We start from the raw sequence: 14,900 nt of genomic DNA on the forward strand, positions 1-14,900 counted from the left end.
GAGGCTTCTCTCATGTCCCCGCATGAGGAGCTGGAGCTGATAGAGGGAGCTCATCCGCCTCTCCCTGGATTCGAACATGCGACCTGTCGGTCTTCAGTCCTGCCGGCACAGGGGTTTAACCCACTGCGCCACTGGGGACTCTGTGTTTTACATAACTTCACACAATAGAGGCAATGAAATAGTTTAGGATTTCCCATATTTTGGTTCAGTCAATCAAAATAAGACTGGGGGTGCATCTACAGTGTAGAATTAACTCAGTTTGACATCACTTTAACTGCCACAACTCAATGCTATGGAATTGTGGGGGTTGTAGTTTTACAAGAACCTTCTACCAAAGTGCCAAACTACAACTTCCATGGTTCCATAGCACTGAGCCCAGGAAGCTAAAGCAGAATCAAACTGCATTAATTCTACAGTGTAGATGCCCACTTAGGCAGTCAGCTGACTGTGAGGATCCTGACCACTAGATGTCCCTGCTGTTCATTCAAGTGAACTTTCACTTAGCAATGTGGTAACTTTCCATGCAATTCTTGTCCTCTTCTGCCAGCCTTTTTTTCTTCCCTCGGGCTTCCTTTAGTACCTTTGGACCCGGAAGCTCCCCATCTCTTTCTCCATCTGCGCCCAGAAAAGCTGTTCCTTCAACTCTGAGCGGGTAAACTTCCCATTTGCAACAGCTAGGAAAGGAGTCCTGTTCAGATTTCTTCCTTACTTCCATCTGAGTTAGGACCGTGCTTTGCAGAGGAAAGTGGGGAAAAGAGTGCAGGCAGGGCGGGTTTTAAGACTTTTTGCAAAGAGTGTCTTGTTAATTAGGATACAAGAGAGTTGATTTGGATGCTCCCCACTTTCCCTGACATGTCTCAGAGCCATGGGATCCTGGCAGTTGTGGTTTTACAATGCCTTCTCTGCCAAGGAGGACTAGTGTCTCGCCCAGCTGCAGATCCCTGGATTCCATAAGATTGAACCATAGTGGTATCAAACAGCAATAATATAGTGCCCTTCCACACAGCCCTATATCCCAGAATATCAAGGTAAAAAGTGGGGAACTGGCTGACAGATACGTTTGCTTCTGTGATCCCAGATGTTTCATGTTTATATAACAACAGGGGTGGGCTTAATTCTACCTTTCTGCCTCATGCAGCACTTGTTTACTAGCTTTCCAGGAGCTTCCCAAAACCCTTTCTCATTCTTTTAGTGGCTACTGTTTGTGCCTTCAAGTTCTCATCTATGGCGACCCTTAAATAAATAAGGCAAACTCATCACTGGACTTTTGGTAAAATTTGTTCAGAAGAGGTTTCCCACTGCCTTGAGCGAAATATCTTTTTATAGCCCTAAATTCCTCTCTTAGTATAGAGCAGAGCTTTCCAAACTCTGTGTCGAGGCACATTAGTTGTCACACAAACAACAAGAAACTTCTGACTCTGTGTGAAATAAGCAATAAATCATATGTTTTAAATATAGATATCAATTAACGGTTTTTGTGAGATATGTTGTGTTTTCCTACATTTCATTGCTGCAATTTAAATACGTGTCTTTACCTCTTAAATGTGATTGTTTTAATCTTTAGTTTCTTGTAAAAAATAATTACTGAGTCTAAAATGGTGTGTCACCAACATGAAATTTAAGGAAAACTCTGCTATAGAGGGATGCAGCTATAGTTTGGGGAGGGGGGGTTGGTGGAGGGGGGTTCCTCCCCATATATGATTTCTGCCCCACAAAGTGAAATTTCCCTTTAGTCCCCAAATTGCTAATGTGGCACAGAGTGAATCATTGAAAATCCTTTGCACCCAGAAGTCATATTCAGTATGTTCACATCCTCTTGGTAACTTTCCCTGCAGAAAATACTGTGTGTAAGTGATCTATTGACAGCCCATTTCAAACATGTAGATCATCTCTTGTAGCAATGGGCCTTCCAGGGTGGAGGAACACAGCAAATGCCTCTCCCTTCCACCATGCAGACACTGTGATTTGTTAGCTGGTCACCCCCATGAGAATGGTGACATTAAGGAGTCCTGATTTCACATTTTCTTTTCTCATCCTCTTCAAACCTGGTCAGGCGAAAGTGTGATAGCTGGGACCCAATGCTGGTTGCACAATGCGGGTCAGAATTACACTTACACAGCGAGTGAGAGACACTGGTGCATGGTATAAACTTAACTATTGCTAACTGCCTTTTTTAACCATTCTTCACTATCACTCAAACTTAATTGCATGTGGATGAAGCGTGCTATAAACTTAGCACTGCCTCGCACACGTCTTCGCTTTTCTAATTCTGACCTGCGTTGCACAACCAACATTGAGTCCCAGCTATCATACTTTTGCCCCTGGACATTTTCCAGTATGCTCTGAAATTCAGTTTACCATCTTCCCTTCCAGGATCTGATAAGTAGGAGAGACTTGTGGAATTCTAAAGAAATGTCAACAGTGTGCTTTCACCCAGCACTGTTTCATGATCCACAAGACTCACTGACTTCAATGGGAGGGGTTTTTCTGCAGGCTGAATTCCTCTCTGAGTACAAAAGGATGTATAGTTTGTGGTGGGAGGCAAAATGAGGGCATTCCTCTCAGATATGAATTCAGCCCCACCAGATGAAATGTTCCTTCTGCCCTCAAATTTCTAGCGTGGCAGAGAGTGGGATTCTGAAAATAATTCACATTCAAAACTCTTATATTTGCTGTGTTCACATTTCCCACTCCTTGAAGTAAGATACCTAAACAGCATTTTTAAATGTTCATCTGAAACCTTAAATTACTGCAATGTTAGAAATTTGGGGATGGAAGAAAAAAATAATTGGGGAGAGGGGACAGTGCCTTCATTTTGCCCCACACCCCTCACATGGGCGTATGTGAGATTCTTCTGCAGAGCTTTCCAAACAGTGTGGGGCACTGTTGTGCCTCGCCTGTAGTCCCTAGGTGTGGGTTTGTGTGTATTATGTAATGTGTGGATATATATATATAGGTCTGTGTGTTTAATGGTGGAATCAGGGAGTGCAAGGTTGTACTCATTACTGGCATGCAGTCCCCAAAAGGCTATCCATAAGGGAGAACTGTCAGGGGCTCAGAAATTCCCCCATTGACCATAGACATTACAGCGTGAATCCTCACCATCTTGGCTACCCCACCCCCTCTAAGGTACAAAGTCCTGTGTGGGGAGTAGAGAGGGTAGAAACATGGGGAGGGCACTTCAGTTGATGACAAAGAAACCTGACTGTTTATTGTATATGGCTCAAAGGTTCTGTACTTCCTCCTTCCCTGCAAACCTCTCACCAGTACAGAAAAGAGATGAAGTGAATGTTACCTTGTTATAAATGGACTCTTTCTGATAAAGCTGGAATTCTTTTGAATTCTCTCTTTCTAATGCCAAGTGACTCAAGACTATCCCAGCATTTCCCTAATGCAGTGGTTCTCAACCTGTGGGTCCCCAGATGTTTTGGCCTCCAGCTCCCAGAAATCCTAACGCTGGTAAACTGGCTTGGATTTCAGGGAGTTGTAGACCAAAACACCTGGGGACCCACAGGTTGAGAACCACTGATCTACATGAAACTCCTGGGTGAGGTCATCCAAAGTTTTGGAGTTCCGTGCCATCTCTACACGGATGACACTCTACTACTTCTTTCCACCTAATTCAAAGGAACACCCCCCCCCCCCCCACAGATCCTGCTTGACAGCTGTGATGGACTAGATGAGGGCCAAGAAGCTGAAGCTTAATCCAGATAAGACTGAGTTCCTTCTGGTCATTTTCAAGGCCGTTCGAGATGGTTACCTGCACTTGACGGTGTTACACTTCCCCTGAGGACACAGGTCCACAGTCTGGGGGTTGTCCTGGACTCAGCTCTGACACTTGATGCTCAGATGTCACCCGTGGCCGGGAGGGCCTTTGCACAATTAAAGCTTGTGTGCCTGCTACAATCGTACTCCGAGAAGCCTGACTTGGCCACGGTAGTCCATGCCTTGGTTACATCCAGACTGGATTACTGTAATACACTCCATGTGGGGCTGCCTTTGAAGATGGCCCAGAAACCTCAATTAGGTTGGCAGCCAGGCTTCTAACTGGAGCTATTTTAGGAGCTATTTTTCATTATAGGGAGCCCACAATGTCCCTATTAAAGCAGCTACTCTGGATGCTGATAAGTTTCAGGTCCCAGTTCATGGTGTAGGTTAGGGTTAGGGACCTACAAAGCCCTAAATGGTTCGGGCCACACCTATCTTTGTGATTGCATCTCCCCCTATGAACCGGCACGGGCTCTAAGAGCCGCTAGGGAGGTCCTCCTCTCACTTTCACCACCATCACAAGCACGGTTGGTGGGGATGAGGGAGAGGGCCTTCTTGATGATGGCCTCCCGACTTTGGCGCACCCTCCCCAGAGAGATTAGGCAAGACTCCACACTGTCCTCCTTCCGTAGGCCAGTTCTTACTTTCTAGTATTGTACTCAAATATAGCCAACTAGTGGTGCAGTGATGAATTTTGAAGAGCGGGCATTCTTCACAGCATTTTTCTCCCATGGAAAGAATCAGACACAAGCACTTAGAGTCATTCATAGTAATAAATAAATTCTCATTTCTGCCATCTGCCTTGTAAAAGAAAATCCTGCTTCTTAATTGTCCAGTATAGAACAAGCCATCTTAAAATACATTGCAACATGGATAGCAGATATTAATGTATTACAGCTGGAAAAATTCAATTCATGCTCTCTTTTCTTCCAGTTTATATTAGGATCCCAGTTAAAGTCAGAAAGAACATGGAAACCTAGGGTGGGTGGTAGAAGACATCATAATCCTTGCTATTCAAGAAGTCCTAGTGCTTCGCCTTGTGAACCCTGGCTCAACTTCACCACCTCAATTTACCCACATGCAGCAATATGTTGGTTTTCAAGTGTGCAAAAGAGTGTGCACATGAAATGTGTAGTGTGGGCCTTCAAAATTCTCCAGACTGGAGGAGCAACCCCTTTTTACATCCTGCTTTGGAAAGGAAAACCTGGAATGTGAAGTGTGAGATTTTACATTTGGGCACCCATACTTGAGCACAAAATATAAAATGAAGAAATGGCCCTACAAGCCAGAAGTAGCATTCCAAGCTCATGACATGATATTCAAAGCAGTGATCTCTGGGCCAGTGATGAATTGGGAGCCATTGGTTGCTGATCCCTGACAAATTTTAAGGAAAGAAATAGTTGGACCCAATAGGCACAAATACAGTATTTACCGTTGGGCTGCTGGATAAAATAATTACTCGTCTTCCACATCAGATAGACTAGAAGCACTGGGCAGGTGGGGTCTACAATGTTTCTCTTGTTATTTATTTTTATTTTCTTTGTCCCTTATACCTATAGGTGTCCTGGAAGCCACAAACAATCAGCAATGGCTGCCACACAAGTGACTGAGAGTACCATCACAGTGGGTGGGCAGACCCTGTTCTACCGACAGGCCACACCGGCGCAGCAGGCTCCCCGGCTTTCCATCTTGCTGCTACATGGCATTCGTTTTTCATCAGAGACTTGGCTGAACCTCCAAACTCTCTCTAAGTTGGCGGAAGCTGGATATCGGGCTGTAGCTATTGACCTGCCTGGTATGTTAGAGTCTCTGTGGATGAGGAAAGTAGGGTGAAGATTATAGGCAGGTGCTGTGGTGGGAAACAAGATCTAAGCGCAAGTGTAACATCGACCCCCCCCCCCCGAACTGGATCAAACTGAAGGCTTATTGTGACTTGTCGCAATAGGCAAACAGAAGATCAACAGTAGGATAAGAATACTCATGATCCTCAGCAATTGATCTAGTTATAAGTGCCTGCTCTTCAGGAATCAGAAATAACATCATTTATACATTGTGATAAGCCCCTTTCATTCATGAAAAGACTCATGAAAGGCATACAGTATAGAATTAAAACTAGTTGTTCAGTCATGTCAACAGAAGATCCGGGATGCACCTACAGTTTGACATTGCTTCAACTGTCTTGACTCAGTGCTATGGGATCCTTGGATATGTAGTTTGGTGAAGCGCCAGCCCCATTTGTTTTGTATCAGAAATGACTTGAGAAACTGCAAGTCACTTCTGGTGTGAGAGAATTGACTGTCTGCAAGGACATTGCCCAAGGGACGTCTGGATGCCTTGCCATCCTGTGGGAGGCTTTTCTCATGTCCCTGCATGAGAAGCTGGAGCTGACAGATGGGAGCTCATCCTACCCCTGGATTCAAACCACCGACCTTTCGGTCAACAGTCCTGCCGGCACAGGGCTTTGACTTAATGCACCACCAGGGGCTCCAGTGGCGCGATGACAGTGAGTCATAGCAGTAAAACTGCATTAATTCTACAGTTTACATCAGTGGTTCTCAACCTGTGGGTCCCCAGGTGTTTTGGCCTACAACTCTCAGAAATCCCAGCCAGTTTCCGAGCAGTTAGGATTTCTGGGAGTTGAAGCCAAAACATCTTGAAACCCACAGGTTTAGAATCACTGGTGTAGATGAACCCTCAGAGATAGTCTCCTATCCAAATGCTGACCAGGCTGAAAACTAATTTTACCAGGTCAACATTTGAATGTGCCTTCCCTAATCATAATCTGATCAATAATATTTAATGTAAGAAGAGTCCTGTTAACCTGAAAGGAGGATCATAAAAGCATTGTCTTCCTATAATGGTTAACCAGATACTTCTGGGAAGCCCACAGGTTAAACTTGAACACAGTGTCACCTCTTCCCAGCAAATGGTGTTTGGAATATACTGCTTCTGCTGGTAATACTAACCAACATGGCTGGTAGCCATTGATAGCTTTACCCTCCATGAATTTGGCTATTTCCCTTTAAAAGCTATTCAAGTTAATGCTCATATATATTCTACTATCAAAATCTGGTGCAAAGAATCATTTTCTTTTATCTGTTCTGAATCTCTCACCAACAGTTTCATTGGGAAACTTTGCTTCAGTGTCAACATATAGGAAGAAAATGCCTCCATGTCATAAACAGGGATGGTAGACATTGAGACATTTTTCTTGATCTGAGATAGTACATAATAAAACAGCTTTTCCGGAGTCAGAAGAATTCAGATGTTTGCTTATGCCAAAATATTTAATGTTTTGTATCCTGTTTCACTTGGTTTCTCTCTAATGTTTCCTACTTACAACTGGCAAAACTTGATACTGTAGCTATAGGATATCATTGAGACCCTATGCAGAGCTAGATGTAACATGAGGTGTTTTATATGTCTTGCCATTCAGGACTAGGTCGTTCCAAAGAGGCTACTGCTCCAGCGCCTGTTGGGGAGCCAGCCCCAGGTAGCTTCTTGAAGTCCATCTTTGAGGCTCTGCAGCTTGGCCAGGCCGTGGTGATCAGTCCCTCTCTCAGCGGGATGTATTCGCTTCCATTTCTCTTCCAACACAGCGATCTGTTCAAGGCCTATGTTCCTGTGGCACCCATCTGCACAGATAAATTCCCAGCCACACAATATGCTGGAGTCAAAGTATGTCAGCCTGGTATCTGTAGCTGGAGGGTGGGGGACGTTCTGGGGTGAATGCCAGGGCAGAGATTGTATTTCAACAAAGGGTAATGAGGAGAATTGGGAGATAATTGAGAGATACAGCTGGGATTGCAGAATTGTGTGAGAAAAACCGAGAAGGCAGGATATCAGTGACTGTGTTCAACAAGCCTGGAATAGTTGTAAAGTGAGGAATAGTTTCCGAATTGACCACTAGAGAGCATCAGGTCACTGCCACATTGTTTGCTACAACAGAAGGCAAAGGAGAGCCAACACTGTGTAGTGATTTCGAGGTTGGAATGCAGATTATGGAGACCAGGGTTCAAATCCCCATTCAACCATGGAAACCCACTGAATGACATTGGGCAAATCAAGTTCTCTCAACCTCAGAAGAAGGCAAACACAGTGAATAAATCTTGCCATAAAAACTTATAGCATCACCATAACTCGTAAATAACTCAAATATGCCCAACAATTTCTCCTTGTGGAAAGTCTTTTTGTTAGTTTTCACCCAGCTGTGTAATTTTTTTTTCAGGCAAATTTGAATTATGGGGTGTTAGTTACCCACCATAATTTGGTGTCATTTGCAAATTTGATAAACATTCCTTCTATTCCATCATCCAAGTTGTTTATAAATGTGTTTAGTATCACAGCCCAGGACAGAAGCATCCTAGAGTCATTTCTCACCAGAATGAAGACACAAAGCATGCGCATGAATGGTTCCTTTTCATCCTTGAGGGAAGTGACCAATGGGGTGCCGCAGGGGTCCATCCTGGGCCCAGTGCTATTCAACATCTTTATAAAGGGAGACATATAAAGCTTAAACAAAAATGAAATGCAGAGATATATGGCTTGAGAGCAGTACATGTGAAAGGGATTTAGGAGTCTGGGTAAACCAAAAGCTGAACATGACACAGCAGCTGAAAAAGCCAATGTAATTCCATTTTTATTTATTTATTTAGTACACTTGTATACCGCTAATATCTCAGCCTGTGCGGCGACTCATTGCGGTTTGCGGCGACTCATTGCGGCGACTCATTCCAGGCTGCATCAACAAGAGTATAGTACTTAGACTGAGAGGAATAGTAGTACCTTAAATGGAAAACTGTTTCAAATTCTGGGCACCACAGTTCAAGAAGGATATTGATCATGCCCAGAGGAGGTCAACCAAAATGTCTAGAAGCAATGCCTTATGAGGAGTGGCTTAGGAAGCTGGATATATTTAGCCTAGAGAATGGAAGGTTAAGAGCTTACAAGATAGCCATGTTGAAATATTTGAAAGGAAGTCATAATGAACGTGAAGCAAGCTAGTTTTCTCCTGCTCCAGAAACTGGAAAAGAGCTCAAACTGCAAGGGAAGAGATTCCACCTAAATATTAGTCAGAATTTTCTGATGGTAAGAGCTATTTGGCAGTGGAATATGCTACCTCAGAGTGTGGTGGAGTCTTGCTTCCTGGAGGTTTTAAATGAGAGACTGGATGACCATCTGTTAAGAGTGTTTTCATTGTGTGTTCCTGCATAGCAGGGAGTTTTATCGGTTGCCTCTTATGGTGTCTTCCAAATTTATGATTCCACCATTGTAATAACAAGACAAATCTATTATGAAGTTTTTTGACAAAATTTGTTTAGAAGAAATTGGTTCTTTGCTTTCCACTGAGGCTGAGAAAAAGTGACTTGTGCAAGATCACACAGTGGGTTTCCGGTTTGAACATTAGTCTCCAGTGTCTAATGCTCAAACCACTACATCACACTGGCTCTAAAGACAGAAATGACTTGAAGGCACACAACACATGCCTACAAGGCAAAACAAGCCTATATTGTTCTGTCTCCTGACACAAACAAACAGAGAAGTCTTGTGTATTGTTTCTCTTTTCTACTGGCTATCTATAGACTTGAAAAGAATGTTCTAAGACTTGTGAATACCGAGATGCAGGAATTTCTTTCTCTTTATCTCCACATTACTCCCTTGAATCCAAAATAGAGATTCGTTATGTCAAACTTCTCTTCAACCCTAATTTTTTGGTCAAAATAAATGACAGCTTTAGAAGCAGATGGGTGAGACTAATAGCTGAGCACCCCCTAAGATGCTGCTTTGTAATGTCCTTTGCAAATGCAGAACATTTGACTTTACTCTTACCGAGGTTTGGGTTTTAGCCTGCAGTATGTGCCTTGCACGATGAGTCTACAAGTTTTTGATTGTGTTTAGCAATGGTGACATGAAGACAATACCTTGTGGGGAATTTCCTGTCCTTCGGTCCATCTTGAACAGATCAGCCACAGAGATCCGAGTCTCTGCAAATGTAGCTTTGCTTTTCTTGCTATTTATTTTCACTTTTATTCTGACCAGGAAAGGATCATTCTTCTGCTCACAGTAATTGGATATATTTAGAGCCTTAACGGTGGGTTAAGCCCTGAGCAATCAACTGTAAGATACAGAGAGCAAGCAGTGTCTATTAGCTTCCTGCTCTCTTTGTTTGGCTTGATGAGTGACTTAAAATGAACCAGACTTAAAGTGAACCAGGCAGAAATAATCCTTTTGCAGACATCCAGGATAAGTCTTATTGAACACATGTGTAAATTTTGTGTAGTCAGTAAGATTGTAGAGTAACCTTACACATGGGCAAATTATATTGCATCTGGCTTTTTTGCCAAGTTCTTGGTAGAAGGTTTTTATTTCCGTTTAATTAATTAATTGTAGTAAACATGTAAGGGGCAGCCACTGCAACCCCTCCCCACTTTCCTGTGGCTAGAATACAGACAAAAGGAATGCCAGAGTAGGAGCTGTTTACATGTGGACTCAAGGAGTTTGAAATGTAATGGTTACCTATCATATGTGTCTTTTTTATGCTAGTGCCTAGATAAGTGCAGAGGCTGACCAACAATCTCTAATGTTTAATTTATATATGTTGTGGTGTGCATTCCAGTTGTTTCTGACTTATGCTATCATGGGGTTTTCTGGAGCTGAGAATGTGGGATTTGTCCAGAGTCGCCCAGTGGATTCGATGGTTGAACAGAGAATTGAACTCTGGTCTCCAGCGTTGTGGCCCAATACTTAAACCACTGCATCTATTACAGTATTCTCCCAAGTTAAAATAAATTGCAATTAAAACAGTAGATAATTTTTATATTTTTGTTATATTGCTGTTGTTTTATTGTTTTATGTTGTCATTATATATTTTAATGTGCTATATTTTAATTATGCTGTTCGTCACCATGTAAACCACCCCGAGTCTCTTTTGGGGAGATGGAGGCGGGTACAAAAATAAAGTAAAGGTAAAGGTAAAGGTAGTCCCCTGACATTAAGTCCAGTCATGTCTGACTCTGGGGTGTGGTGCTCATCTCCATTTCTAAGCCGAAGAGCCAGCGTTGTCCATAGACACCTCCAAGGTCATGTGGCCGGCATGACTGCATGGAGCGCCGTTACCTTCCCGCTGGAGCGGTACCTATTGATCTACTCACATTTGCATGTTTTCGAACTGCTAGGTTGGCAGAAGCTAGGGCTGACAGCGGAAGCTCACGCCGCTCCCTGGAATCGAACCTGCGACCTTTCGATCAACAAGCTCAGCAGCTCAGTGCTTTAACCCACTGAGCCACCGGGGGCTCCAAAAATAAAGTTATTATTATTATTATTATTATTATTATTATTATTATTATTATCTGAAACACAACAAGATGAATCCACAGCAAACAAGATCACTCTGCTTGCTGTTGTATTGGATCACACGTCGGACACTTCCTCATGTGTCTAGGACTGTGTGCTGTATTGGCGAATAATGTGTGCAGATCCCAGTTAGGTGGCCTTTTGCAGCTGGCAGATGGTAATCTTGTCAGTGGCAATTGTGTTTAAGTGCAGGACAAGGTCTTTAGGCACTGCACCCAGTGTGCCGATCAACACTGGGGCCACCTTTACTGGCTTGTGCCAGAGTCTTTGCAGTTTGATCTTTATTTTTATTTTTATTTATTATTATTATCATTATCATTATTAGATAATATAGAATATAATGACAACAATATAGTACACCTCCGTTAAAAGACCTTCTGCAACTATTTATTTATTCTTATTATATTTATTTATACCCTGCTTTAACTCCCCAAAGGGGACTCAAAGCAGCTTGACATAAAAGCATTAATATACAATAATAAAAAATAATAATAAACTTTATTTATACCCTGCTACCACCTCCCCAAAGAGACTCGGGTTGAACAGGGTTCAAGCCCAAACAATAAAATAAAAGTACCTATAAACAAAACAATAACATCAAATAAAGTACTTAATAAACATAGTAATGAAATGAAAATAACAAAATCATAATAAAGAAGAAATGATAAAATGGTAATAGACACAGACAAAGAGAGTGAGGCCTATAGATAAAAATGGATAAAATTTGATGGAACCCATGGGTGAGATAGGTAGAAAGTGCTATGATTTGTGGGGGGCTTGGGCGGAATAGAAGTAGACTTAATCTTCAATTGAGGGATAAGATGGATAACATCAGAGGGACAAGTTGGACCTGGGACCGGACATGGCATGGAGATTAATTGTTCAGTCCCCAAAAGCACACCAGAAAAGCCAGGTTTTTAAACTTTTTCTAAAGGCTGCCAGGGTGGTTGCCTGTGTAATCTCCCTGGGGAGCGAGTTCCAGAGCCGAGGGGCAACTACATACAATTTAACACATACAAAAATGCAAACACTGAAATAGAATTAAAAACAAGAGGCATTTTAAAAATCACAATTAAAATCCATCAAAACAGTTAAAAACCACAGCACCCCCTTATTAGACCTTAGACATCTTCATCTAACAGCTAATAATCAAAGGGTAAACAAAAAGGTGAATAAAAAGATCTTTGCCTGCTTGAGAGCAAAGAGAGGCCAACTGAGACGCCTGTAGGAGGGAATTCTACAGTCAAGGAGCAGCCACCAACAAGGCTTTCTCCTGTGTCTGCATCAATCTATGATAGGACTAAGAGAAAGCCCTTCTTCAAGCTCAAGCTAGCTCACATAGGGAGACATCATCTCTCAGATAGTGAAATCCAGGTAAATAAATTTCTAGCATATGTGCAGGGAGGTAACATCGGTATTATTTACATACTTTTTGAATAAGATTTGTTATGAGAGAATACAGATTACTTAGTCAGATATTAGGCTGGGTACATGGTACACTGAGTACATGGGGGAAGCTTGTAAATGTCTTTTCCTTGAGTTATTTTTAAATTGAAAACAACCAAAAGAAGAGCAGAATTTTTCATCTGTTGATCTGACCACAATTGATGCTTGTTCTTTCCTGTACTTAGGTACCAACGCTCATTGTTTATGGAGACCAGGATGCTCAACTGGGTGAAGTGAGCCTGAACAATTTGAAGAATTTACCTAATCACAAAGTGATGCTGATGAAAGGGGCTGGCCATGCCTGCTACCTTGACAAACCAGACGAGTGGCACCTTGGTCTTTTAGATTTCCTGAAGAGCATAGAGTGATGCCTGAACCGGTTTTGCAACTGACCACGATCAATGATTTTCTCACCTATCTCTCCGGTGTATGCTTCCTGATTATTAGGATCTTTTTCTACAGTTCTGAAGCAGGACCTTTGGAAGTGCCTGACAACTTCAAAATGCTCCTGCATCCAGAACACAGCTTATGTTCATTATTTACATAGTCACCATGTCTCTTTGCCTTTCCATGTTCTGATTGTAAGATGCATTGGGTCACACTGAATTAGCATTTTTTCATAAAAAGATGTTAGAATCTATTACACAGGTGTATTGGGACCTGAGTTGCCATTTTGCTAGTTATGATCTGGCATGGATCTACTTCTTTCTTATTCCCATCACTCATGGCTTTGATATAGCCACCTATTTTTTATTTAAATGAGCATAAAAGTCAACAGCTAGGTGGCTGAGACAGAGGTAAAGATGTGGAAACCTGTCTATTCACGTCCAAAGTCTTTCAAAGCCAATCCACAGTGAGCTGCAGAAATCTTGGCTATTTTTGTTCTTGGGGTCTCTGCTCAGGCATTCCTATCTCGCTTAAAGAACCTTCTGCCATTTCACTGCCCCCTGCTGCACATACTTCTCTGTGTCAGTGCCTCTTTCTTCCTGCTTTAGAGTGGGAAAACGGCTGGTTTTGTTACAGTGATAATCAACTACTACTTTGTGTTGCTGTGAGTTTTCCAGGTTATATAGCCATGTTCCAGAAGCATTCTCTCCTGATGTTTTGCTCATATCTACAGCAGGCATCCTCAGAGGTTGAGGGATCTGTTGGAAACTAGGCAAGAGAGGTTTATATATCTGGACTGTCCAGGGTGGGAGAACGAATTCTCGTCTGCTTGAGGCAGGTGTGAATGTTGCAAAGGGCCACCTTGATTAACATTTAATGGCCTTGCAGCTTCAGTGCCTTGCAGTTTCAATGCCTGCTTTGTGATGAGCAAATTTTAGGGTGCACAACAAAAATTTAGTTCCTATCTGGGTTACTGAGCATCTCTCAGCAATGTGTATATGTTAAATGCTCTTTTTCTTCTTGAAGGCTGGCCTCTTCAAAAATGGACAGCTATCATTTTAGGAAACATTTCTTTTCCATGGTCACCATACTTATTGGCTTATGTGGTTAAATTAGATATTAATTTTATATATTAATTTTCAAATTTAAGAAATGGTTAATGGGAGGTGTTACAATACTGTTTGTTCATGGTTGTTAAAAATGAAGGTAATAATAGCATAATTTTGTATGTATTCGGGGACCAGTTAAGTTACTGAGGGAGAAGAATTCTGTTATGTTCCATACTTGAATCATTCCATTCTAGGTATGATGAAAGGGGTTGCTGGGTTAGCAAAGCAGGTCCAAACTTTCAAGAAGGAAGCTGATGAAGAAAAATAAATTAAATCAGCCATGTAGACGTTGCCTCAATTTCAGGTAAATTCTGGCTGACGGATTGGCTGTTTGTCATAATCAATAATTTCTGATTAAATAAATCTGATTTGTAATTATGCTGTGTTTGTTGATCAGTTGTCTTACATTATACTCCAGCTCTGTGGCCCAGCTACTTCCATATCCTCCTCTTTTCTAGTTATTTAGCAACAGATGTGGGAAAGCTAGGAAGAAAATGTAATCTGTGTGGAATAGTTTTAAGATTAGATTAATGATTTGAAAAGTATATACCTCACTTCTCCCTGAAGATAAACTTGAAGCAATAGCTTGCTGTTTGAAAAGGTATAAAAAAAAATTGGAAGCCATGTCCCACCAAATCCATAACTTATTTATGTCATAATTATGGTTTTTATTTTGTATAAATTAGTATAACACTGATAAAAAAAGAAGGAGTGCTGGCGGCTAAATATCTTTTGACCAAAAACGGGCAACAGCAATGGCATTGTCTGTAGCTTCCAACAATTCTTCCTCTGTATATGAGGCAGGGCATAATGGACAATCACAAATCACACAAGGTA

At 41.9% G+C, this 14,900-nt stretch overlaps 1 protein-coding gene across 1 annotated transcript; it reads left to right on the plus strand.

Moving 5' to 3' along the window:
* Nucleotides 1-506: 506 nt before the first annotated feature.
* LOC132769161 (putative protein-lysine deacylase ABHD14B) lies at nucleotides 507-14,441 on the plus strand. The gene is made up of 4 exons (XM_060765839.2): nucleotides 507-652; nucleotides 5,328-5,563; nucleotides 7,205-7,446; nucleotides 12,753-14,441. Exons 1-4 carry the CDS (start codon nucleotides 522-524, stop codon nucleotides 12,933-12,935), a joined length of 792 nt encoding a protein of 263 aa, XP_060621822.2. The 5' UTR covers nucleotides 507-521; the 3' UTR covers nucleotides 12,936-14,441.
* The last annotated feature ends 459 nt before the right edge of the window (nucleotides 14,442-14,900 follow it).

This window comes from Anolis sagrei, chromosome 2, assembly GCF_037176765.1.
Source record: "Anolis sagrei isolate rAnoSag1 chromosome 2, rAnoSag1.mat, whole genome shotgun sequence".
Classification (NCBI taxonomy): Eukaryota; Metazoa; Chordata; class Lepidosauria; order Squamata; family Dactyloidae; genus Anolis; species Anolis sagrei.

Excerpts from the sequence above, each read along its gene's own strand:
- LOC132769161 (XM_060765839.2), top strand. The coding sequence starts at position 522 with ATGCAATTCTTGTCCTCTTCTGCCAGCCTTTTTTTCTTCCCTCGGGCT. Across the intron at positions 5,564-7,204 it reads TGTAGCTATTGACCTGCCTG|GACTAGGTCGTTCCAAAGAG; the intron begins GTATGTTAGAGT and ends CTTGCCATTCAG. Across the intron at positions 7,447-12,752 it reads CACAATATGCTGGAGTCAAA|GTACCAACGCTCATTGTTTA; the intron begins GTATGTCAGCCT and ends TCCTGTACTTAG.